The following is a 26,346-nucleotide window of genomic DNA, read 5'->3' as shown; positions in this document are numbered from 1 at the left end:
CACTAACAAAATGCAACAGCAAGAGATACAAAGAGAAATTCCATTCCAAACAAATGTTGATAGTATAAAATATTTGGGAATCCATCTACCAAAGAAAAGTCAGGAATTATATGAGAAAAATTACAAAACACTTGCCACAAAAATAAAATCAGATTTAAATAATTGGAAAGACATTCAGTGCTCTTGGATAGGCCGAGCGAATATAATAAAGATGACAATACTCCCCAAACTAATCTATTTATTTAGTGCTATACCAATCAGACTCCCAAGAAACTATTTTAATGACCTAGAAAAAATAACAACAAAATTCATATGGAAGAATAAAAGGTCAAGAATTGCAAGGGAACTAATGAAAAAAAACTCAGAGGAAGGTGGTCTAAGTGTACCTGATCTAAAGCTATATTATATAGCAGCAGTCACCAAAACCATTTGGTATTGGCTAAGAAATAGACCGGTAGATCAGTGGAACAGATTAGATACAAAGGACAAAAAAGGGTACATCTATAGCAATCTAATCTTTGACAAACCCAAAGATTCCAACATTAGGGATAAAAATTCATTATTCGGAAAAAACTGTTGGGAAAACTGGAAATTAGTATGGCAGAAATTAGATATGGATCCACACTTAACACCATATACCAAGATAAGATCAAAATGGGTCCATGATTTAGGCATAAAGAGGGAGATAATAAATAGATTAGAGGAACAGAGGATAATCTACCTCTCAGACTTGTGGAGGAGGAAGGAATTTATGACCAGAGGAGAACTAGAGATCATTATTGATCACAAAATAGAAAATTTTGATTACATCAAACTAAAAAGTTTCTGTACAAATAATACTAATGCAAACAAGATTAGAAGGGAAGTAACAAATTGGGAAAATATTTTTAAAAACAAAGGTTCTGACAAAGGTCTCATTTCCAAAATATATAGAGAACTGACCATAATTTATAAGAAACCAAACCATTCTCCAATTGATAAATGGTCAAAGGATATGAACAGACAATTCTCAGAGGAAGAAATTGAAACTATATCCACTCACATGAAAGAGTGTTCCAAATCACTACTGATCAGAGAAATGCAAATTAAGACCACTCTGAGATACCACTACACACCTGTCAGATTGGCTAAGATGACAGGAACAAATAATGACAAATGTTGGAGGGGATGTGGGGAAATTGGGACACTGATACATTGCTGGTGGAGTTGTGAAAGAATCCAGCCATTCTGGAGAGCAATCTGGAATTATGCCCAAAAAGTTATCAAACTGTGCATACCCTTTGACCCAGCAGCGCTACTACTGGGATTATATCCCAAAGAAATACTAAAGAGCGGAAAGAGACATATATGTGCCAAAATGTTTGTAGCGGCTCTTTTTGTTGTAGCTAGAAACTGGAAGATGAATGGATGTCCATCAGTTGGAGAATGGTTGGGTAAATTGTGGTATATGAAGGTTATGGAATATTATTGCTCTGTAAGAAATGACCAGCAGGAGGAATACAGAGAGGCCTGGAGAGACTTAGGTCAACTGATGCTGAGTGAAACGAGCAGAACCAGAAGATCACTGTATACTTCAACAACAATACTGTATGAGGATGTATTCTGATGGAAGTGGAAATCTTCAACATAAAGAAGATCCAACTCACTTCCAGTTGATCAATGATGGACAGAAATAACTATACCCAGAGAAGGAACACTGGGAAGCGAATGTAAATTGTTAGCACTAATATCTGTCTGCCCAGGTTGCATGTACCTTCGGATTCTAATGTTTATTGTGCAACAAGAAAATGATATTCACACACATGTATTGTACTTAGACTATATTGTAACACATATAAAATGTATGGTATTGCCTGTCGTCGGGGGGAGGGAATAGAGGGAGGGGGGGCAATTTGGAAAAATGAATACAAGGGATAATATTATAAAATATATATATAATAAAAAAAAAAAAAAGATGCACTTATTTTGTTCTTATTCTTAATACTCTTTGGGATATGTTTTCCAGATTTCAATTCACTATTCAATGAATACAATTCAAAATTAAGGAAAGAATAATAACTAGAAGATTAATGTGGGGAGAAAAAGGGGAAAGGAATTTTTCTATCTCTTAATTTGTTTTTTTCACAATCTGTAAAAGTCTGCAGGCAAGGGTACAGATCATAAAAGTAAATCAGAAACCTTTACTTTTAAAGAAATATACTGTTCAAATTCAAAAGAACATTGTTTTGCCAAGACTGGATTAGTTCAGTTTTCACTTTATAATTAGTCAATACTTCAAGTAAAAGAACCCAAGTTCTGCCATATAATAGTAATACAATAATAAAAAAGTGAGAAATTTCCTAATTCTAAAACTAGGGTTAAAGTTTTAGAAAGTTCTTTAACACGACTTTGTGGATTTTACTGGAACATTATATTACTTTTAGTGCTTGTGTATGTAGAATTATTTGAAAATATACCCCTCTATTATGTTAAATAAATAAAAAATGGTTTAATTGGAAAGATCCTGACTTGTATTTTATAGATTCCTTAAAACAAATTAAAACTAGAATTTTACTGAATCACAGAATTTTCCACATAAAAGAACATTTAGACATCATTTAAGTTTCTTAATTTTAAATATATTTTGCATAAATTCTTCCTTCATACACATGCCCTTTTTATGTATGTGACTCCCATATCTACACTTGCAATCTTAATTGTTCCCAAGATTCAGGCACTCCATTTCCCAGTGTCTGCTAGAAAGGGGAAGCTGGATACAGCACCACCCATAAGTCGAACACTGAATTCTTTATCTTCCCTCTAAAAACTATTCCTCTTTCTGACTTTTTCTATTTCTGTCATTAGTAGCAATACCCTCTCAGCAGCTTAGGCTCAAAATCTTGGAGTAATATTTGGTTTCTCCCTTCACCCTCATGTCATAAGTCCAATTGGTTGCCACTATACCCACATAATATTTCTCATATTTGCCCAGCAGGGTCAATTCCTATTCCCAATAAACTCAATTCATATATTTCTTTCTTGGATTTATGATACTGAATATTCATGATTTTCCTTAACTGCCTTTTGCCCTTCTTTTAACTTCCTATTACCTAATAACCAATTTATTTTTAATACTTCTTTAATATCTCTTGTATCCATCCCCTATATGTCATTAATATGGTCACCACCTTAGTTTATGGTCAGGTTCTCACTATCTCTTCTTTGGTATTTTAATAATCTTCTTAATGGTGTCTTTCTCATCTTCAAATTTCACATAGCAGACAAAATAACCTATTTAATGAGCTTATGTGACCAAATGATATCCTCATTCAAAACCCCACACTGGAACAGAGTAACTGAATACAACAAGCTTTTACTGAGTATCTATTTCATGAAAAGCATTGTACTAGGTGCTCAGGATAAAAAGATAAAACTCTGCAGAGAGAATATAGCATTAAATAGAGAAGCAAATACAAAATAATAGGGTGGTGAAGAGAAAATTAATAAGTGAAAATCAGGAAATGTTTCTTATAGCAGAGAGCACCTGATCAGAGCCTCAAAGGAAGACAAGGACTCTGAAAAGGTGTAGAGGAGGAGGGAGTGCCATCCAGATGAGCAGAACGATCTATACAGAGGGTAAGGCAATATTCCAAGTCAGAGAACAGCAAGCAGGATAACTAGGCTAGAAAATATGGGGCATGAGGAGTAATATTATGAAAAAAGGCCCATGGCCTTGGGCTTTAAATAATAAGCAGATGTAATTGTATAAAATTAAATTATTATATATATTATATAATATAAAATCCTGAGTCTAACATATAAGAACTTTTACCATCTAGTTCAGGTCTTTCACCTTCTATTCCTTCCTCTCTATACTATAACCAAACTATTACAAGCATAATTATAATACTTATAGTGTGACATAACATATAATACAGATATAATACAAGTTGTATTATAAGTATATTTGAACACATCAGTAATTAAAACAACAAAAATCAATTGGTTATACAAATAGATACAGAAAAAAGCTTTTGACAAGAAAACAACACTCTTTATTATTAAAAACATTAGCAAGCATAAGAAACAATGGGTCTTTTCTTAAAATGATAAGTAATATTTTTTAAAGATTAAAAGCAAGTATTATCTATAATGGAAATAAACTTGAAACTTTGAATTCCAGTAAGATCAGGGAGTGAAACAAGGATGTCTATTATCCCCACTTTTATTCAATTTTGTACTAGAAATACTAGCTAGTATGACAAGAATTTGAAGGAATGAAAATAGGAAATAAGGAAAGAAAACTATCACTCTTTGTAGATAATATGATAGTATTAGAATCAATTGAAATACCAGTTTAAACAATTAACTTTTGCAAAGTAACAGGATATAAAATAAATACACATAAATCATTAGCATTTCTGTATTACCAACAAAATCTAGGAGGAAGAGAGAGAAAGAAAAATTCTATTTAAAGTAACTGAAGACATAAAATATTTGGAAGTCTACATGTCAAGAAAAATCCAGGAACAATATGAACACAACTACAAAACATTTTCACATAAATAAAGAATTTAAATAATTGTAGCAATATAACAAAATGACAATTTTGACTAATTCACTTATTCAATACAATACCAATCAAATTGCCAAAGGATTATTTTACAGAGCTAGAATTTTTAAATTCTAATTTTTTAAATAAAAAAAAATTAAATTATATTTTTTGATTTTTAAAATTCCTTTGGAAGAATTAGAAGGCCAAAAATATCATGGGAATCAATGGGAAAAAATGTGAAGAAAGGTGAGTTAGAAGAACCAGATTTCAACTATGTTACAAAGTATTAATCATCAAAACAATCTGGTACCATCTAAGAAACAAGAATAGATTAGGTATACAATACATATAAATGACCATAATAATTTAGTCTATGATCAACCCAAAGGTCCAAGCTTTTGGGTTAAAACTTCATTCTTTGATAAAAATTACTGGAAAAATTGGAAAGTAGTTTGGAAGAAACTAAGCACAGATCAACATCTCACACTGTATACCAATATCAAGTCTAAATGAATGAAGGATATAGATATAAATAAATTAGGATTTACTTGTGAGATCTGTGGAGAAGGGAAGAATTTATGACCAAATAAGAGACAAAGAAGATCACAAGAAGTAAAACAGACAATTCTGATTACATGAACTTAAAAGTTTTGTATAAACAAAATGAATATAACCAAAATTAAAAGGAAAAAACTGGAAACCAGGGGGGAAACTTTACAGCAAGTTTCTCTGATAAAGACCTCATTTCTCAAATATACAAGGAAATAAGCCAAATTTATAAAAATTAGAATTATTCTCCACTTGATAAATGATCAAAAAAGGATGTCCATCAATTGTGAAATGGTTGAACAAACTGTGATATATGATTGTGACAGAATACTATTATGTTTTGAGAAATGACAAGCAAGATATTTTCAGAAAAAGCTGGGAAGATATATATGACCTCATGAAAAATAAAATAAGTAGCACCAGGAGAACAAGGTAACAGGAGAACAAGGTAACAGTAACAGCAATATTGTACAATGATTAGCTGTGGATGAATTAGCTACTCTGATCAAGACAATGATCCTAGACAATTTCAAAGGATTCATGATGAAAAATACTAATATTAAGAATAAAAACTGATGAACTCTTAAGACAAATAAAGGCATAATTTTTTAACTTTATTTTTCTTGTTTGTGTATTTTCTTCTACAACACAGCTAAAATGGAAATGTTTAACATGACCTCACATGTATACTTGATATAAAATTGCTTGTCTTCTCAAAAAAGGTGATTAGGGCATAAGGGCTAGGAAGAATTTGTAATTCAAAATAATAAATGAATATAAAATTTTTTTACATGTACAATTTGGCAACATTTAATGAAAGGAATAAAAATATATACATACATACACACACACACACACACACACACACACACACACATATATATATATATAAAATTTTTTTTTTTAACGATGTATGCTGGAAATCCAGTTTGAAATGTCTGAATGGCAATTAATTGGAGGTGTGAGATTGAGAGTCAAGAGATATGTTAGCCCTGGTTAGATGCTTTTAGAAATCATGAACATAAAGATGATAATTAAATTCTTGGGAGCTGATAAGATCACTATATGAAGTTTTACTGAGAGAGAAGACAAAACAACCCATGAAAAAAATCTGGGGTAATATCCACCCATTAGTAAAGAGAGAGCCACTAGAGTTTATTGTGTATAGGAGTGACATGGCTGACATGGTTAGACCTGCACTTTAGGAATATCTCTTTGATAGCTGAATACTGGATGCATTGGATGGATGGAGTGTAGAAAGACCAAAAAGCAGGAAGATCAACTAACAGAAAGTTAGAATAGATGAGGCATGAGGTGATGAGTGTATGTGAGAAGAGAGAAGGGGACATAATGAGATGAGGATGATAGAATTTATAAGACTTGGCTACAGGTTAGATATGGGGCTGGGGCAGGGGATAAAAGTGGGGAGTTAGGAAAGATAACTAGATTATGTTTGGGTGTCTTGAGAAGATGATTATGTCTTCTATAATATAAGTAGGGAAGTTCAGAAGATGGGTAAGGGAGGGTTGGAAAAAAATTTTTTTTGGTGGGTGTGGGGAGGAGGGACATCAAAGTCCTACTCAGATGTCTTATCATGATGTGGGGATGATTCTCAATCTATGCTGTAAGACTGCAACTTCTGAGAGGAAGAAGAACCAAGCCACATTGTAAGCTCCTTGAGGGCCGATGGACTGTCTTTTTCATACCTGTATCTCCAGTACTTTACATAGTGCCTGGCACACAATAGATGCTTAATAAATGTTTACTGAGTGCTGATGGAATGTCTACTAACTGAAAGGCTTGATCCCAACAGAACATGCAGGCCCTGCCTCAAAAATGAATTTTTTGACAATGACATCTCATTTTAATTTTTGTTGCTATTCATTAAAGAATTAAAAAAAAATACTTTCAGCAGTGCCATCATGAGTATAATTTCATGATGGCATTTAGAATCAAGTGTATCCTGCAGTTTTCTTTCTTTCTTTCTTTCTTTTTTTTTTCCCCCTTTTTCTGAGGCTGGGGTTAAGTGCCCCAGGGTCACACAGCTAGGAAGTATTCAGTGTCTGAGACCACATTTGAACTCGGGTCCTCTTGAATTCAGGGCTGGGGCTCTATCCACTGCGCCATCTAGCTGCCCCCCCCCCTGAAGTTTTCTTACAGGCAAAACAGAAGCCAGATAAATAAAAATTCTCAATGTACTTATTAACTTCTAACTTTTAAAACCTTGTAAATATAATAAAAGGAAATGAAAAGGATTCAAAAGAAAGCATACTTGGTTTTCAAAAGAGTGCTACAAAATAAATTACATTTTGGAGACAACTGAGGACTCCTAAACTGATTGTTATATAGAGTAACTCCTGAGGCAAAGTTCTAACTGAACAGTTGAATGTTCTGTCAAAAATGTGAAAATAAGTCTTTGAAAAGTATTGTAGATTTCTTATTTTGCATTGAATGTCCTCTTTGAGCGATTCAGGTAATTTCTTGTTTGTTTATTTGTTTTTATGATGTTTTAGTAAACTAAAAATTCCTTAATTTGCTTTGAAACCACAATTATTATGGCTACTATACTACTAAGTGTGACTTATTTCTTAAGAAGGATTTAAATATGTTTCTGTGCCATTTTCCTATATACCATTAGTGAACAAAATCTGTATGGAAACCCTTAACAAGTTTTTTGAAAAAGGCAAATAACTTCAGGCAGTGAGAACACTGAAGAAAAATTAAATCTATGAATTTCTTCCTGGTTTTAACATGTTAAATGTAGGGGGTGGAGAGAAGATATGAAAGATAAGATTATCAGGGAAAGAAATATTAAGGTTACCAGTATTGAAGGATTAAAGATTGGGTGGAAGGGAGTAACCTGAAAGACAGGAAAGTAGGAATAGTCCAAGCTATGAAAATCTTTAAATGTCAAATAGAGAACTTTTATATGTAAACTATAATTTCATGGAGTATGTTGAGTAGGGAGGATGAGTGAACCTGTATTTTGAAAATCACTTGGAAAGTGAATGAAGGCATTAAAAAATACTGAATCAAAGCCAGGGGTGATAAAGATCTGAACTAAGGTGAAGGCTTTGTGAGAGAGAGACAAAGGAATGGACATTGAAGGAGAAATGACAAGACTGGTTAATAGACTGGATGAATGGGGTTGAGGGAAAATAAGACGTTAAGTCTTAAAACAAGGTTTTAAACTTTCAGGAAGATGCTGCTGCCCTCCCTTTATAGTCAAAGGGAAGTAATAAAGAGGGGAGCTAATGAATTCTGTTTGGGAAAAGATGATTTGAGATGCTACAAATATATTCCCCATATATAAAAATCTTTAAATTTTCATTGTTTTTTTTTAGGATTTTATATAAATTTTTAATGAAACATTAAGATGGTACAATTTAGCTCATTTTGACCATTATTAATGTCCATTGTTTTATATTTTGATTAATTCTGAGCTATGTGTTTTATAATGTGATTAATTCTGAGCTACCTATATACATGACCAGATGGCCTTTATATAATATATGGATTTATTGGACATTATGGCCTTTTTCTATCTTAGTTTCAAATCAGAAAGATTTCTTTCTAATCAGAAAGAATTCAAAATATTACACCATAATCATCCTTATCGAAGTTAAATATAGTAATATTAAATCAAACCTGGAAAACACATCTTATGTCTATAAAGTTCACAAATGGAACCATTTCTAATCTCTTTTTCTAGGGGCTACTTCAAGAGCTTTTAAAGTATAAATATTTAAAAGCAGTTTTTAAAACACGTGTTATAAATTCAGTATTCCATAATGGTTCAGTGAGCTTTGAGTTATTTTTGGAAATTGACTTTTTCATGACAGACCACCTCCATGGTCTACCACAGTATTTTGTAAACATATTCATGTGAAACAACACATATTGTTTACATAGAAAATATCTTTATAAAATGTAGCAGTATGCAAACCAAGAAAAATTCAACTATACTATGGCAGACTATTAATAACTCATATTTACATCCCAACGGATTTCACCGCCTATTTCAAACTTTAAAACAGCTGAGCAAACAAGTTAAGAGTGACTGAAGGCAGGTGGGTATGAATCACAAAGAAAAGCTGAATGTGGCATAATGACCTAGAGATCATTGAATTTTAGAGGGGAAAGGGAATATAGAAGTTTCTATAGTCCAAAGGTAATGGTCTAAAAGCATAAATATACTAATCAGTGCTAAACCAACCTACATCTGAATATGCTGAGTGTTGGTAAATTTATCTTTAAATACAGCCCATTACATTTTTTTTGATAACTCTAATAAAGATCTTTTCCCATATCTAAATCTATGATCCTATAGACTATCCTCATTAAGTGTAAATAACTAGTTGCCCTTTCTCCCTAACTCTTTTACATCTGTTGTTTTTTTATACAAATTATCATCTATGGAAAGAACACTAGCTAGTGGACATAAAGAGATCTATAGTCTAATTTAGTTTGTTAAGCACTTTCTATATACTAGGCACTATGCTAAATTCTAGGGGTTTAGAGAAAGGTAAAAACAGTTCCTGTACTCAAGTAAATTATACTATAATTTCTGTCATTAACTAGCTTAGTGATCTTGATATACATTACTCTACCCTCTCCCCCTTAAGCTTCAATTATCTTACATGTAAAATGAAGGATTGGATCAGCTATGGGGTTAAATGTGTGTGGGGTGTGTGTGTGTGTGTGTGTGTGTGTGTGTGTGTGTGTTTGTCTTAGACTCTTCTGGGAATGAGAAGCATATATATATATATCCCTTTCAGTTTTGGATGATTGGTTGCAGTTACAGAGAATAAATAGAAAAAGGAGAATTGACCCCATGCCAAAAGACCTATTTATATATTGTAAATGAATAAGGCAACAAATATAAAGATATTCATTTGATTTCATAGGAATGATATGTTGTTAAAACTGATGTTAAGAAAGATATTTTACTTTGCAAATGTACTGATGACAAGTCCTCATCAAGAAATGTTTTCAATATAATTGATGGATTTAAAAATGAAAACCATAATGAGAAAATAGTATTGGCTTCTATACTATTAAAACCTAGTGGATGTTAGAATAAAATTCAAGCATTAGTTAAAAATGTGGTCTTTTCATGCAATTTGGACAAATTTAATATCTATGTCACTTGAGTAAAAAATATGAGGAGTCATATAAAAGTTAAGAAGCTGTGATAATTTTCTAAAAGACCAGACAGACCATCGAAAGGAAAGTTCTTTGCAAAATGGTGCAATAATACAAGATCAGAAAATATATAGCACTTTTCTATTATTGCAAACACTTAAAATCTTCATGTCCAAGTACTTCAAAGGATGTCTGAGTTCAAAGAAGAAATTGCCATTTTTCAAAGTGGCATAAAACATAAAAATGAAGAAAAATCATTTTATAACAAAAAAAGACCTCTCCCAAAACACATATTTAGGAGATATTTTTGAAAAACAGTGAACTCTAAACAAATCAATACAAAGTTCTCAAAGTCATGTTTCTAGTCCTGAAAGACAAAGATACTTTATGAAAGAACTTAGAAATATGTATAAAAAAATTACAAAATAATATTTTGATGTGTTTTCCAACAGAAAACAAAATAGCTGCCAAGGGAAAAAAGAAGAAAGTAAAAGTAATCATTTGAGATGTCTAGAAAAATTTTCCTTTTTTTTTTTTTTTCTTAAGATCCAAATATTTACAAATAGGAATGGTTAAATAATCCAATTTTGATGAACAAATATGACATATTTGTTCTTACTCCATCTGAAAATTGGTTTCTGATGGTATACTATAATAAATGTTTGAGCTAAAAATCCTATTAGATTTCAGCTATGGGTAAAAAAATTGGTTCTCTGGTTTATCAATGTAATTTTACAATTTTATTTTTTTCTTTTACCATTTTACTAAATTTTACTGTTAATTGTTAGGCTCTGGTAACATGAACTTTTCTATTGAAGCTGCTATAAAATATCAGTTTCAATTGGTGATTGAAAAAGAATCATAAGAAAAACATATATGGGGGCAGCTAGGTGGCGCAGTGGATAGAGCACCAGCCTTCAATTCAGGAGGACCCAAGTTCAAATCTGGTCTCAGACACTTAATGCTTCCTAGCTGTGTGACCCTGGGCAAGTCACTTAAGCCCAACCTCAAAAAACAAACAAACAAACAAACAAACAAACAAAAAACATATATGATATCATATTTTGATAAAAAATTTTTTGCCAAAAAACAAGTCTACCCTTTTACCTTGATACTACTATTGTGGTTATTATTTTTATGTTAGGAAAATGAAAATTGTAAATTTTATCAATATATATTAATGCACATTATATTGTTTTATTGTATTTTTAAGACTGATTTATTTGTTTGCCATCTTAATAAATTCTTACTTTTATTTATTTTATTAAAGCAGTTGATGACTTAAAGTACTGGACACAAAGTCTAGAAAACCTGAGTTCAAACTTGTTCTCAGACATATACTAGATGTGTGATTCTAGGCCAGTTGCTTAACTTTTGTCTGTCTCAATTTTTCTACTGTGAAATGGGGATCATAATAGAACCTCCCTTATATCACAAATTAAATACTTTCTGCCTGGCTACCTGGCTCTAAGAAATTTTATTAGATAAGATCAAGTATTAATAAGATAATTTAAACCAATTTTATACTTACTTTCAATAGATAAAAATAACTTTAATCTTTCTTTAAAATCTTATTAGAGCAATAGATCAAGAATTATTTTTAATTAATGTGTAAAATGCCAACATTTCCCTGAAAATAAAAATAAAAAACAAGTCCTTCAGATATGAAGATAAAACCTGTAACTTAACATCAGGGTTGTCATTCTCTTAGTGAACCCTTACTTTACTATGTACAAAAATTGGTGATGTAGGCAACCCTCACCAATCCTGTAAAACTTGGGTTTAAATATTTTAATATTGCAACAATTTTAGCATTAATTTTAAAAGTTTAATGGCCAGAGAACTGAAAGAAAATATTTGTAGTAAAGTATCAAATTTTCCTAAAAGGGTTGGTAAAATAAAATTTAAAATTTATTTTTTATTTAGTTTAATATTTATATTTTTATATGTAAAGATATATTCTATATACAAATATTTATTTATATTTTATTTAAATATAAATATATTTATATTGACATAAATGTAATTATGATATATATATATATAAATATAATGCAAATATAAATAAAATAATATAAATTCCAGATATAATTAAAAAATAGTAAGTGAATAATGAAAGTAAAATCTAGTCATTAACTGAAATTAAAACAATAGTCTTTAGATATTCGCATCTTTGATTTGAACACAAAAAAATTACTGACCTTTGCACTGTTTTTCATACTTTTCAGATAAAAGGTGATAGCAACAACCAACACTGCAAACTCCTTTGATTTCAGACTTAGACGTAAATATCCGAAGAGTATTTGGAGCAAGATCCCCACATGTATGCAGACCCACCATAATACAATCCTTTTACAGAGAAAGAAAAGGAGAAAAAAAAAGTTTTGTTGTTAGCAGAGTTTATTAAAAACAAAAACAAAACAAAACAAAAAAACCCAAAAAACAACTATTCAGATGAAAAAAAAATTAATATTTAAAATTATATAGCTATCCTAGCTTCTGTGACCATCAAATCTCCCAAAAAGAAGTTTAAAAAAATATACTAAATATAGCCATTATACTCAAATTGACAATATTGATCTGCTACCAATTTGGAATCTTTTTTTCCCCTGCACTATTGATAGAATGGGTAGCATTACACAATAAAAAGAATGAATCTCGATTTAGAGATTAGGGATTTAGAGACAGATATCTGGGTTTCAAATGAAGTCACTTTGATATTCTGAGTCTCAGTTTCTTCTGTATAGTGACAGAGTAGAACAGACTTTCTTTCTCACTATATCCATGAGCTAATGATTCTATATGGGAATTCAATGATACAATAATGATAGGTCTAGACTCTCCATGTCTGAACTTGGGATCACTGACATTTCTAGAATAAGTAATCAGACTAAAAAGTGAACCAAAAAATGAAACAAACAAGATGACTTACAGAGATCTGAACCTTCTCTGCTACCCAGTCTTAGAAGATACTCAGCATCTAGAGCTTAAAAGACTTCTACAGAATTAGTATGTAGGTATCAAAGGTGAGATTTTTAACTCAAAATATGAACATGATATTTAATGCCAATTTTTCTTTGTTAATTAACATTAAACGTGAAAATTGTACTTTAAAGCACATTTTCTTTCTGATTAGTTAATTAATTTAAGACCAATGGAGTTAGGACTTAATATCTGTCTCTTACTACCATATTTTCTCTCTCTTATTCTCTCTCTTGTTCTCTTTATCTCTTTTTGTTTGTCTCTCTCTCACACCTACACACAAAGTGAATTGGCTTAATGAAGAATCTAAAAGACCAATCATAAGGCAATCTCAGGGCTGATACCACATGGTACCATTAGAAATCAGTCCTAAGATATTACAATATTAGCACTAAAAGAACATTTAGATGTTATTTAGCACAACATTCTTATTTTACAAATGTAGATATTGAGTCTTGGAAGGTAATGTCAATTATCCAGAGGTTTTACACAGCCATTACTTATCCAATTCTTCTTCTTCTTCTTCTTCTTTTTTTTTTTATTGTTCAATTATTTTCAATAATCCTTTTAAAGATTTTTTTGGCATAGATACAGAGTATTTTCCTATTTCCTTCTCTAGGAGATTAAGGCCTGTGTCTCCAGGGTGACACAACCAGTAAATGTCTGAGGCCAAATATGAATTGCAGAAGATTAGTCTTCCTGACTCCAGGCCTGGAACTCTAACCAGTATAGCGGCACCTAGCTGATTCAAGTTCTCATTCTACTATACCATTTTATCTCAATGTTAGCTGTTGAATTTAAACATTTACTGCACAACTCAAACACATATATCATAAATTTTAATGTTATAATAAATAAAATTTCTTTATAAGGTTTTTAAAGTCAAGAATGCACGAATATATTATTTTAAATGCTAGCATAAATTAGAAAATATGAAAACGATACAAAAGGCTCACATGTACTATTCTGTTTTTTTTATACATCAAAGAATTATTTCACTTATATTTTTCTTTTTTTTTTTTTTTTCCTTGAGGCTGGGGTTAAGTGACTTGCCCCGGGTCACACAGCTAGGAAGTGTTAAGCGTCTGAGACCAGATTTGAACTCAGGGCTGAATTCAGGGCTGGTGCTCTATCCACTGGGCCACCTAGCTGCCTCTCACTTATATTTTTTGTACCTTGTGAATTGTAGGTATTTTTAATAGATCCCTATTGAATTGAACATTGCAAATTACTTGCTATAATGGAATTTTGTTACAAAATACTGTGGCTATAGGATTGAGAAATGAAGTCTCTAATTGAGAAGCATTTATTCTGTACCTATTATGTACTAGGAACTAAAGTTGGCAATGGGGATACCAAAACAATAATAACAAAATGAAACCATCCCTGCCCTCAAAGAGTTTACATTCTCTCAGATATAAAAATACAAATACGGAGTTATATACAAATTATATACAAAACAAATACTAAGTTATTTTGAGATGAATGCAGCTTGGAATCTAAGGGATCAAGAAAAGTCTTCTGTTAGAAGGCAGGTCTTGTGATAAGTCTTAAAAAAAGAAGGGATGTTGGCAAGCGGAGAGAATACATTCTTTGAGGGACAGATAGTGAAAAGTCATGGAGGATGAGTACATGACTTCTCATTTATAAAACAAAAGGGTTGGGCTAGATCAAGAGTGTCAAATTTGAATTTAAAATGTAATTGGGAAATATTTAACAAAATAAAAATACAACATAGATAATATTAATTTGTGCTTTTCTAAGTCAATATACAGGCCACAGGCATCCATTTCTGTTTGAGTTTGACACCACTGGGTCAAAGGACCTTGAAGATAATTTCCAGTTCTAACTCTATAATCCTATTATCTAGACAAAAGTATACATGTGAATTCAGTCATTTGAAGAATGAGTGAGCCACAAATCTTTTCTTCCTAGCTACTACAGTATGTTTTTTTTTACAGTTTTATTTTGTTTGATGATTTGAAAGTTTAATTAATTCTTTCATTTAGATGGATGCTAAAGAATTAAGGATAAATATCTACCAGATAGAATGATAACAGAAATGCAAATAGATTTCCTCACTTTGGATTTTTTCATGTAAATAGTATGCAACAGATACAATCTCACACAAATAGTATACAATGTACATGTAAATAAAATACAATACATCCTTAACTTTCACAGAACAACATCAAAGAAAGCATTTGTTTTATATGAGCATCACATCTACAGAATCCAATGTAAACAGAATCATTATTTCTGACATTATTTTTATGAACTAGGAAGCTGTAATTAAAATCTTCAATGTTATGATAATTATATAGAGGAGTTCACATGATAAGAGAGCAATCCTAGTATCCTCAGAAATATCTAAATTGGTAATACACATATTGCTAGTAACCTGGAAAATAGCCTTCAATTAGAGAACAGACCATTGATACTGACATTCAAAGTTCTATGGGAAATGCTTTAGTGATGTTACTTTTTTAGATATTTAAAGAGACATATAGGGGAGGTAGAATCTAGATAACACGGCTAGTAAAAGATTACTGAGGTTTTAATCTTATGTGTAAGCTTATGTGTTTGGGGTTCAGCACCAAATGATGAAACTGATATTGGATTTGCTCATGTGAAAAATTCACAATTCCCATTCCCTTCTCAAAGGGTAGGTTTACTTAGGAGAAGAAGTTACAGACAAAACTGAAGTGAAACCTGGAATAATAAATATGAAATAGATTTGGGACAGCAATAGGGTTACCAAGGAAAGGAGTTTAGAAGAATCCATTAAAGAAAGAAATCCATTAATCCAAAAAAATATGCCATGAGGTAAGGGTTCTCCATTGATTGGCAGGCTAAATCCTTGGAGAGATTTAACACCCTAAAAGAGTTAGTTATAGGAAGGAGAAAGACACCATGAGACATGGGGCAGGGATGAAGAGAAATATACCATGCCATGGCAGGCTAACACAAAAGGGGTTTAGCAAAGACGGCTTTATAGGGGAAATTTAACCTTGGGGGGGAGGGCTGACATAACTTGGATTTCTGACCGGACATAGCAAAGTGGGGCTACCCATGACCTCCACAGTGGGTGAAATTATAAGGCTGAATAGCCCCATTAGTGCCCCTTCCCACTTGCCTCAGGGTGCAATCTTAGTACTCCAGGCTTTTTCTGCCAACCCTACCTAGTTAGCCAGAACCTTGTCTCTCTGGTAACTGAAAAACTTGCTCAAAGTCACATAGCTAATGCTAGAACCAAGATTTCAACATAAATTCCTGATTCCAAATTTAGTTTTAGTTCTCCTTCATCAACAGTAGAATTTGTATTTTATCTTGTAACTCATGAAGAATCACCAAAGGTTTCTAATCAAGAAAGCAATGTGATCAGACTTATTAGGAAAGTTACATTGGCAACTGTGTGAAGTAGCTACAGCAAAGGGAAAATGTGGGTTTTTTAACTTGCTGTCCATGGGTAGGTTTCATGGAGGTTAGTAAATTCAAGTGAGAAAAACAAGCCAATATAACTTGTTTCTTTTATAACCTTATGTATTTCATTTTATGAATTTAAAAATATTATCCCAAGAAAGGGTCTATAGACAGACTTTACTAGACTGCCAAAGCAGTCCATGAAACAAAACAGATTAAGAATCCTTCAATGAGAGGGTGGGAAAACAAGAGGGACCAATAAAAATGTTATTGCAATAATCCAGGTAAGAAGTAATTGGGGGATCTGAATGGAGACAATGGCAGTGTAAATGGAAAGGGTCCACTGAGAGAGATATTGAGGAGGTAGAATAAACATGACTTGGCAAGTGGGAAGTGAGAAAGGGGAAAGAATCAAAGATTATTGAGATTTCATGCCGATGTGGCACTCGAACAACTGAGATACTTTTATTCTCAAGTTTCTATTTGATTTAAGCCACCTAGAATTAAAACATTCTCCAAGAAAGGTCCTGTATTCCAGAATGTGCCCCAGTTTAAACTGTAGCTTATAGGGCCAGGAAAGATTAATATAGATTTCTTTCCCACTGTTTTTTTTTTTTTTTTAATTAACCTATTGACAATTTATCATAAGGTTTTTGTATTTAGCTGCTATTTTTTTAAAAATTGCAAACATTTTAAAACTATTATAAATTTTAATGAAATATATAACTACCTCCAGATCTGTAATGATGTCACAAAGTTCAGATTCTGCAGTGATAAAAGATGTTAAAGGTGAATAAATGCTGGATTCATTTGACTCCTTTGCTTGGTCCTTAATGGTCACTGGTTTTTTTCTCTCTTTATGCTCTTCAAAAAGTTTCCCGTAGTCTTTAGTGGCTGGAGAAGCAAGCTTCTTGGCATCAACAGGCAAAACACTTAAAAGAGGCGATCTATTTTCCAGAAGAAAGCTGCCAGCAGTTTGTGGCAGAGGATCAGTGTGATTTTCCATTTGTCTTGTGACATTAGAAATTACAGTGTTTGTGAAATTTGACAGAACTGAATCTGAGACAGATCTCTTGTCCTGATTTGTAAGACAACTGTTTATACTTAAGAACTTTTCTTTGATATTTGTTTTACATTTCTGTTCATCTTGGGCTGTACTTTCTTTTGCCTTTTCTAAAACCTGAGCATCGATGTGTGCTCTTGACCGAGTTTGATACACTTTCCAGTGTTTCTTCAATTTTCTGTTTCTTTCCTTTGCTCCATGAGTATTGACATTTGAGGAATCAATTCCATACACCTTTAAGCCATATTGCATGGATAGAAAGGAGCTTAGGTAGCCTTTACCAGAGCCAAGATCAATCACCTAAAGTAAAGAAAATAGCAGAAATCAAAAATAGTTTGTACTATCCCAAAAAACAAGACATTTTTCAATCAAAGATTAAAATTCCTAAAGGGAGAGGACATATATATTCAATATTTTTTTAAAGTATTATAATAAAGAGAGATATTTGATTGTGATGATTTCTAGTTTCAAGTTATAAACTAATAACTGACAGCTATTAATGTAGAATTTCATAAAAAGCAAGTGGCTAAATATAGAAATATAGCAAAATCTTTAGCTGATCTTTAAATTTATATAAAAAGTAATCAGTTAAATCAATAACAAATATTAATAATTTTAACTAAATGTAGTTCATATATATATCTATATTAATCAGTGATAGGTCTTTATGACTCATTAGTATTAATCCTAAAAAAGAATTTATTTGACCAATTCAAAGATGTGGAAATATCTTTTATTCTCTCCCATAAGCGATGAAAGCTCTTTGATTTTATTGGGTCTGTTTTTCTAAAAAGTCAAGACAGTTATTCATAGCTTATAGTCTGAGAACCTGGTTTAAAAAGAAAATTAGACAATTGCATTTCCGTATAATTGGTTTTCTTTATAATCCTAAGTGTTTTATTTTATGCATTTAAAAACATTATTCTAAGTAGTTCATAAGTTTCACCAGATTGCCCAAATGGATCTATAACTCCAAAAAGATTAAAAATGCCTATTCTCAGTCCATTCTCTTCCTGAGACCAGTAAAATTAAGTGTTTATCATTTATATTATTATATTGACTGCTTATATAGCCCCAACCCCAAATCATATCACCTATGTCACTCAAAGAACAGAAATGTCATTGATTTAATTCTGGTTCAATCTAAATGTATATTTCCAATTTAACTAAGTATTTTAAAAAACTATGTGAAGAACTAATGATAACCAATTCTCTCTATATACATAAATAGCTTAACTTGGTGTGTCCTTGTCTGTAGATATAAAAGAAGTTAAACAGATAAAATTCCTTATCTATGTCATTGATTCTGAAATTTGGGAGAATGTTATATATATTCATTTGATTACACAAAATCACAAAATGGCATAAAAGGAGCACATTTTAACACCTACTCATTTGATTCTTTATATCATTTTATGTTTGAAATTTTATAAAGAATTTCACCACACCTTTAAGATAACAAGAGCATTCCCAAGGTAAATGATAAAAGTGGGATTTAGAATGACTGATGTAAGATCTTAGGATCTAAACAGATAAAAATGAAAGTATCCAGCCAACAAACTATGAATGAACAATGAACTCTATGGTGGAATACAAAGGACACTAAATTAAACAGGAATAAATTAAGAGGGAAAGTGATATACATTGGAAACTGATTCCTGCATTCCACCACTTCCTCTGACAGCCCTACATGTCAGTGGTATTGTTATGGTTGCAATATCAAATGATATGATTTAGGAGAGAGATTGATGAAGGTACTACTAAATGTTGGGGTTTGGTCATATGAAGTATTCACAAGGGTCATTCTTTCTGGCAAAAGGTAGACTTACTTAGAAGATGAGGTTACAGACAAAAATAAAGAGATACAATAGATACCAGGAGTAGTAAATATGAAATAGAGTTAGTAGAATGTATATTAAAGAATATACATTCTACTAACTCTAACAATTAATGAAGGAAAAGACAAGTTCCTTAGTGGAGCTCACATTTTGGTGAAAAGTAACATCCCATTAGGCTGGGACATGCCCTTGTTTGGCAGCACCCTAAAAAAGCTAAATAGCTATAAGGAGAAAGATACTATAAGGCAGGGGTTCTCAAACTATGGCCCCAGGGCCAGATGCTGCCCACTGAGGATGTTTATGTGGCCCTGGTTAAGACAAAATGAGGGGAGGAGACAGAGTGTGAGTTTTTGTTTTTACTATAGTCTGGCCCTCCAACAATCTGAGGGACAGTGAATTGGCCCCTATTTAAAAAGTTTGGGGACCACTGACTGCCATAAAGCATACTAGGGTGAGTATTGTATTGTGAGTATTATGAGTATCTGTGGCATGGGAGAGTATTGATACCACAAGACAGAGTGCTATGCCCAGCTATAACCCAAGAGGGATTCAATAAAGATGGCATGAGCCATGGACAGATTTAGAGGGAAAATTTAACTCAGGGATATGACTCAGATTTCGGACAAGACGTACCGTGGCAAGGCTGCCATGACTTCCAGAAAGGGTGGGGCCTCTGAGATTTGACATAACTAGGATTTCTGACAGGTCAGCCTCCACAGAGGGACCCCCTGCCTGTCAGATGGAGTAATGCCATCAATGCTCCAATCCCTGTCTGCTAAACTGCACCCAGTTACTGAAGATTTTATCAGTACAGCCCCATCTGCAATATCTTTTTTGGTGGTGTATCAATTGCTAATTTACCTGGAAATAGTCTTGTTTCAACAATAACAATAAAAATTCTGAGTCTCAATCTTGATTTTAAAACTTTTGCCAAGCTAAGTTCTAAATTTCTGAGAGATTGTTAACTTTTTGGAAACAAAACCATCTTTGTGCCTGTGATATTGACTGCCTTTTGCACTTAATAAATATTTATTATATTGAAAGAAAGTATATGATGTATGACAAAGAAGTTTGCTAGATTTAGAAAAAGTAAATACTTAATAGATGCTCATCATGTCTCTCCCTCCACCAAAAAAAAAAAAAAAAAAAAAAAGACAATAAAAAAAGATATAGAAGAAAATATGTTTCAGTCTATACTCTCTGAGTCTATCAGTGCTCAATCTGTATATATAAAACATGTTTTAACAAAAGTCCTTATAAGTGTGATTGGTCACTGTGATGCTTAAAGTTACTAAATCTTTCAAAGTTTATTATCTTTGTAATATTACTCTTGCCAAATTATTCTCCTGATTCTGCTTACTTTACTCCCCATAAGCTTATAAAAGTCTTCTTATGATTTTCCAAAACCATCCTCTTCATCATTTTTTTTTACAGCATAATAACATTCAAATACATTTATATAATTTAATTTATTTAGCCATATGCCAGATGATGGACATACCCTCAGTTTCCAAGCCTTTGTCAACACAAAAAAACTTCTATAAATGTTTGTGGTATATTTACACACACACACACAGGGTTCCTTTTTCTCTTTCTTGGCTCTCTTTATATATAGACCTATTGGCAGGATCAGGGTATGTATAGTTTAACAACTTTTTGGGTATAGTTCCAAATTGCTTTCCAGAATGGCCAGAACTGTTCATAGCTCAACCAAAAGGGTATTTTTTTTTTTCTTAGCCAATTTGGTGGTATAAGAAGGTTCCTTAAAGTTGTTTTAATTTGCATTTCTAGAATTAGTAGTGATTTAGATCTATTAGCACATGACTATTGATTGCTTTTTGGGAGCTGAGTGGTATAGTAGGTAAGAGTGCCAAGTCAAAGTTAGGAACTCATCCTCCTGAGCTCAAATATGGCCTAGCTGTATTAACTATGGGCAAGTCACTTCATCCTATCTGTCTTGGTTTCTTCATCTATAAAATGGATAGGAGAAGAAATTGGTGAACCATTCAAATATCTCTGTTAGGAAAACCTCAAATGGGGCCACAATGAAAGATGACTAAATAAGAAAAAAACTGATAGCTTTATTTGTTTCTCTTAAGTTGTTTATTCATATCTTTTGACCATTTATCAAATAGGAAATGGATCTTATTCTGATACTCAATTTTACTATTTACTTAGCTTTGTGACTTTGGACAAACTACTTGACCTCATTTTGGCAATACTTTCCTGTGTAATGCAGGTCTTTATTAATCTCCTAAAACAGTAAGAACTTTGGAGGGAAACATCCAGTCACTTTTCAAATTTCTGATCAAAAAAAAGGAATGAAAGACGAGTATCATCTGAAATGCACTCTACATTTTGAGAGAACACATTTCAAAGAGTTCAGAAAAGAGACTGAGAGTATCTTGTCCTAAAAATTCTAGAGGGAAAATCAGCTTAGGAGGAATAGAAAGATCTTAGAAATTGAATGCTGGGCACTTTAGTGTTTAATGAAAAAGTGGAAACAAATCTGGTGTCCATCAATTAGGGAATGTCTAAACAAACTCTGGTACTGAGTATAATGCAAAATTATTGCACTGAAGGAAATAACAAATTTTAGGAATTTAAACTTTCCATGAATGGGACAATTCAAACAATAACTACAATAATATAGATGAAAAGAACACTAAAAGGTTGCTGAACTAAGATGAAGTCAAATGCAAAGACCAATTTTCATCCTAAAGAATGGATATTTCTTTTCAGGAGAAAGCTGCAAGACTAGTAGATAACATGTGTTGTCACATATGGTTGTAATATTGTTCGGTTTCCTTAATTTTTTTTCTCCTCAGATTTCTATGGGTGCAATCCTAGAAATGACCCAAATGACAAACAAATGGCCTTTATAAAAATATTTTTTAAATTGGTGTAATACTGAAAATACAAAAAGAAAATAATTCCTATTGGGAAAAAGAAGGGTAGTCATCCAAAGAAAACAGTTGAGGATGTATGGGGAAATCACTGACCAACTTAGATTAAAAAAAAAAAAAATAGAGAAAAGACAAGCAAAGATGACGGGGAGGATGAATACAAAAGAAAGTAATATACTATTGGAATAGTAGCACCAAAGTGTATCAAGAAAAGTTGAGGAAAACAGGTTTATTTTAATTTTTAAAAATTTTGGATGGTTTTTCAAAGCTACATTGGAGAGAAAAAGGAGAATAAAAGAAGTGACAAGGATTATATCTGGGAAAAGAGGGAAGAAAAATTTGCTTTGATTTTTACTTTGTTCCTGTTTTCTTGGACCAAAAAGGATAGCCCCAAAAATGCCTAATGGGGAGCTGATAGTCTAATCGAGGAGTCTAAAGGAGAAAATTCAGCTATCTTAGGTGAATTCATGTCAACTGGCCCAGAGAAACCAATGTTTGGGGGTTCTGAAAGAATTCTGAGGCATGGTCAAATTTACTGAAAAGATCCTGAAGAAGGGGAGAGTATGTGCAAGACTGGGGAAAGACAAATGTACCAATTTTTTTTTTTTTTTTTTTTAAAGAGTAAGGGGAGAGAAAAGAATGTAGTCCATAACTCAAGAGTCCTGTCAAATAACTGTTTGGCAAAATCCTAAGATGTATAATTAAAGAGATGATTTATGACTCTCTCTATGCAGAGGATTCTATACAATATCTAATCCTTGTCTCTCTCTGAGAAGCAGTCCCATAATAGTCAATGCCTTCTGAATTGTTCTTAAATTCAGCTGAACATAAAAAAAAGAATTCATGAATTTTCTCTGATGAAACCAACTCCTTTCCAAACTTCTCTATTACGTCCATGACAGCTTAGTGGTATGGTACATAGAGTGCTAGACCTAGAGTTAGGAAGACTTGATTTCCAATCCTGTCCCAGACACTTCCTAGCTGTGTGAGCTTAGACAAGTTACTTAACATCACTTAACATCTGTTTGCCTCAGTTTTCTCATCTGTAAAATGGGAAGAAAAATAGCAACTCCCTTGCAGTTATTAGAGATTGAAGGAGAAAATAATTATAAAGGGTTTAGCTTGGTATCTGGCACATAGCAGTGCTATATAAATGTCAACTATTATTGTTATAATTATTATTTTTCTAGTCATCCAAAAACAAAACTCCAGTTATCTTCCATTTCTCATTTTCACTCATTCTACATCCTCATTCACTTGAAGATCTTGACTTTTCTCTTGATATATAAATTCACATAATCAATACTTAGTTCAGGCTCGAGTTATTTCTCACTGGATACCCACAATATCCTCCTTAACTGGTACCTTAAGTATTCCCTGACTGTAATAAATTCTCTACACAGCTATCTAAGTGATTTTTCTAAGGTGCCATTCCTACAACAGATGCCAGTGGTACCCTTTTTTCCCCAGGAGCAAACATAAATGTGCCTCTGATATTTAAAGTGCTTCATAAACTTGCTCTTCATATCTTTGCTGCTTGACTTTTTTTAAATCAAGGATTTGGCTAATGGCATAGATGGCATGATCGTCACAACTGCTAGGACCAAAGCCATGAAGGACGAGTTAGTACATGGGATGATAATGGTAGCATTCAAAAATATTCTGAGGCTACATTATTAGGTCAAATCTAGTAAGTTAAAATTTAATAACCATTAACGTTATGTCTTACATTTGTTTAAAAAAAAACTTCAAAAGGCAAAATACGGAAAAAATGGTTAAAGAACAATTTGTCTGGAAAGGATCTGGGAGTTTTAAGGGACTGCTCAATATGAGCCAATTGTGTGATAGGAAAGCCAAGAAGTTAATTGTCTCTTGGCTTTCACTGAGGAAGCACTGCTTCCAGGAATAAGGATGTTAGATTCTTGTGATATTCTGCCATGCCTGGACCACATTTGGAGTATTATATTCAGCTTTAAGTATTTAGGGAGGACACTGATAATCAATTATTCAACCAATAAACATTTAAGCACCTGTCTTGTACCAGGCATTTTGCTGGGGGTACAAAAAGAGGCAAAAGACTTTTTTTTTTCTCCTGCTTTTGAGGAGCTCACATTCTAATAGGGGAAGATAACAAACAAATATATAGAAACAAGCTTTATACAGATAGTTGGGAGGATATAATGCCTGTCTTTAATTATGTGAAGGACTTTTATTCTAAAGAATAGAAACATTCTTTTTTTGGTCAGAGGAGAGCAATGGGAGAATAGAGACCAATTAAGATTTGGTACTGAGAAAACTTACCAATTAGGGCTATTCAAAAGTACAATGAGTTGTTTTGGAAAGAAACTAAAGGAGATAATAGAGAGAGCTGAACCTGAAGTCAAGAAACTCCAAATTCAAATAGAACACTTATACTACCTGTGTATCTCTGGGCAATTCAAAAATCTTTTTTCTGCTTCAGTTTTCTCATCTATAAAATGGGAACAATAATACTTCTCAGTGTTGTTATAAGGATAAAATGAGATCATACTTGTGAAGTGCTTTGCTAAAGTGATATACTAATGTCACCTAGTTATTATTCAGAATGTAGTGGGTTCGTCCTTATAGGAGGTCTTGATGTCTATCAATTATGTTGCAGAAGAGATTATTTTTCAAGTAAAGATTTGAAATAATTAAATCAGGGGTTTATTAATTTGGAATCTGGGAACTTGATGTAGATCTGGGAACTTGATGTAGACATCAATGTAGATAGATGGGTATGTAAGACAATTCAGAACTTATTGAGAATCAAACTGAGTCAATCTATCACATTCCCTACAAATGATCAAGTCTGTCTGAAGATCTGTAATGAGGGGGAACTAACTAGCTTCAAGGCAGCCTTGGATGGCTTTAATTGCTTAGAAAGTTTTTCCTTACAGAGCTAAAATTTCTCTCCTTGCAATTTCCCCTTCTAGTTTCTAGTTATTCAGTCTGGTGCCAAACAGAACATGTTTAATCCCTCTTCCATATGGCAGCCTTTCTTGATGACCCAATACAAATACTTGATGTTCTCTTTCAACTTTCCTAGATGGATTGATTTCCCCTCCAAGATATACTTTTAAGACTGTTCTCCTAGTCCCAGTTAGTCAGATCTCCAACCCTAATGGAATACTCAGGCTCCAAAATATTTCAGGACTGGATCAACTCTCATCTGGGCATTTTCAACTTCTCTTAGGATCTCATCAAACATCTTCCTGGTTTAAAGATCTTTATCTTTTAGCTAAGAACTTGGACTCCAAAATGGGCAGCTTATCTAAACTACAATCCTAATTTTAAAAATGGGGAAATCAAGGCCCAGAAATATGAAAGGACCTGCCCCAAATCACAGAACTAGTAAATAACACAGCCAGAATCAGGACCAAGATCTCTAGGGCTTTTTAACACTACATAGTATCATTTTAACCAGGTGGAAAAGCTGAGCTCTAGTCTCAATCCTATCATTAACTTGCTAAATTAACCTAGGCAAATCACCTTCTACCAATGAATCCCAATTTCCTCTGTTGAAAATTCCTCTCTTGAAGGAGATGGATTATGTCTCTACCATGCCTTTCAGCTTAACAAATTCCTTTCTTTCCTTAGACACCAACATATCCAGATTTATCACCTCTTACTATTATTTCACCTTGATTTAGACATTTTACTGTCTCTTTTAAAGATTTATTCCCAAGCCAAACTTATCACAAGACAAAAAGTAACAAAGTTTCTTGACCTCACACTCAGGAAAGAAGAAAAATAAAAAAAGGTGAGGTATACTATGGCATATTTGTCTCGCAGTAGCTTCAACAAGACAAGGGCTGTCTTCTAAGAGCTGACTCCTCTAAAGTCTGTCTTGCCTGCATCTCTATCTCTCTCTCTTTCTCTCTCTCT

General features: G+C 32.6%; 1 protein-coding gene across 1 annotated transcript in view; it reads right to left on the bottom strand.

Moving 5' to 3' along the window:
- Window positions 1-26,346, bottom strand: part of METTL25 (methyltransferase like 25) — a 177,497-nt gene that overhangs the window by 96,208 nt on the left and 54,943 nt on the right. The window contains 2 exon segments of the mRNA XM_074270877.1: window positions 12,430-12,577; window positions 17,364-17,996. Of these exon segments, the coding sequence (XP_074126978.1) occupies window positions 12,430-12,577; window positions 17,364-17,996 (781 nt within the window).

This window comes from Sminthopsis crassicaudata, chromosome 5 (genome assembly GCF_048593235.1).
Source record: "Sminthopsis crassicaudata isolate SCR6 chromosome 5, ASM4859323v1, whole genome shotgun sequence".
Taxonomy (NCBI): domain Eukaryota; kingdom Metazoa; phylum Chordata; class Mammalia; order Dasyuromorphia; family Dasyuridae; genus Sminthopsis; species Sminthopsis crassicaudata.
This window is presented reverse-complemented; position numbering and strand designations above follow the sequence as displayed.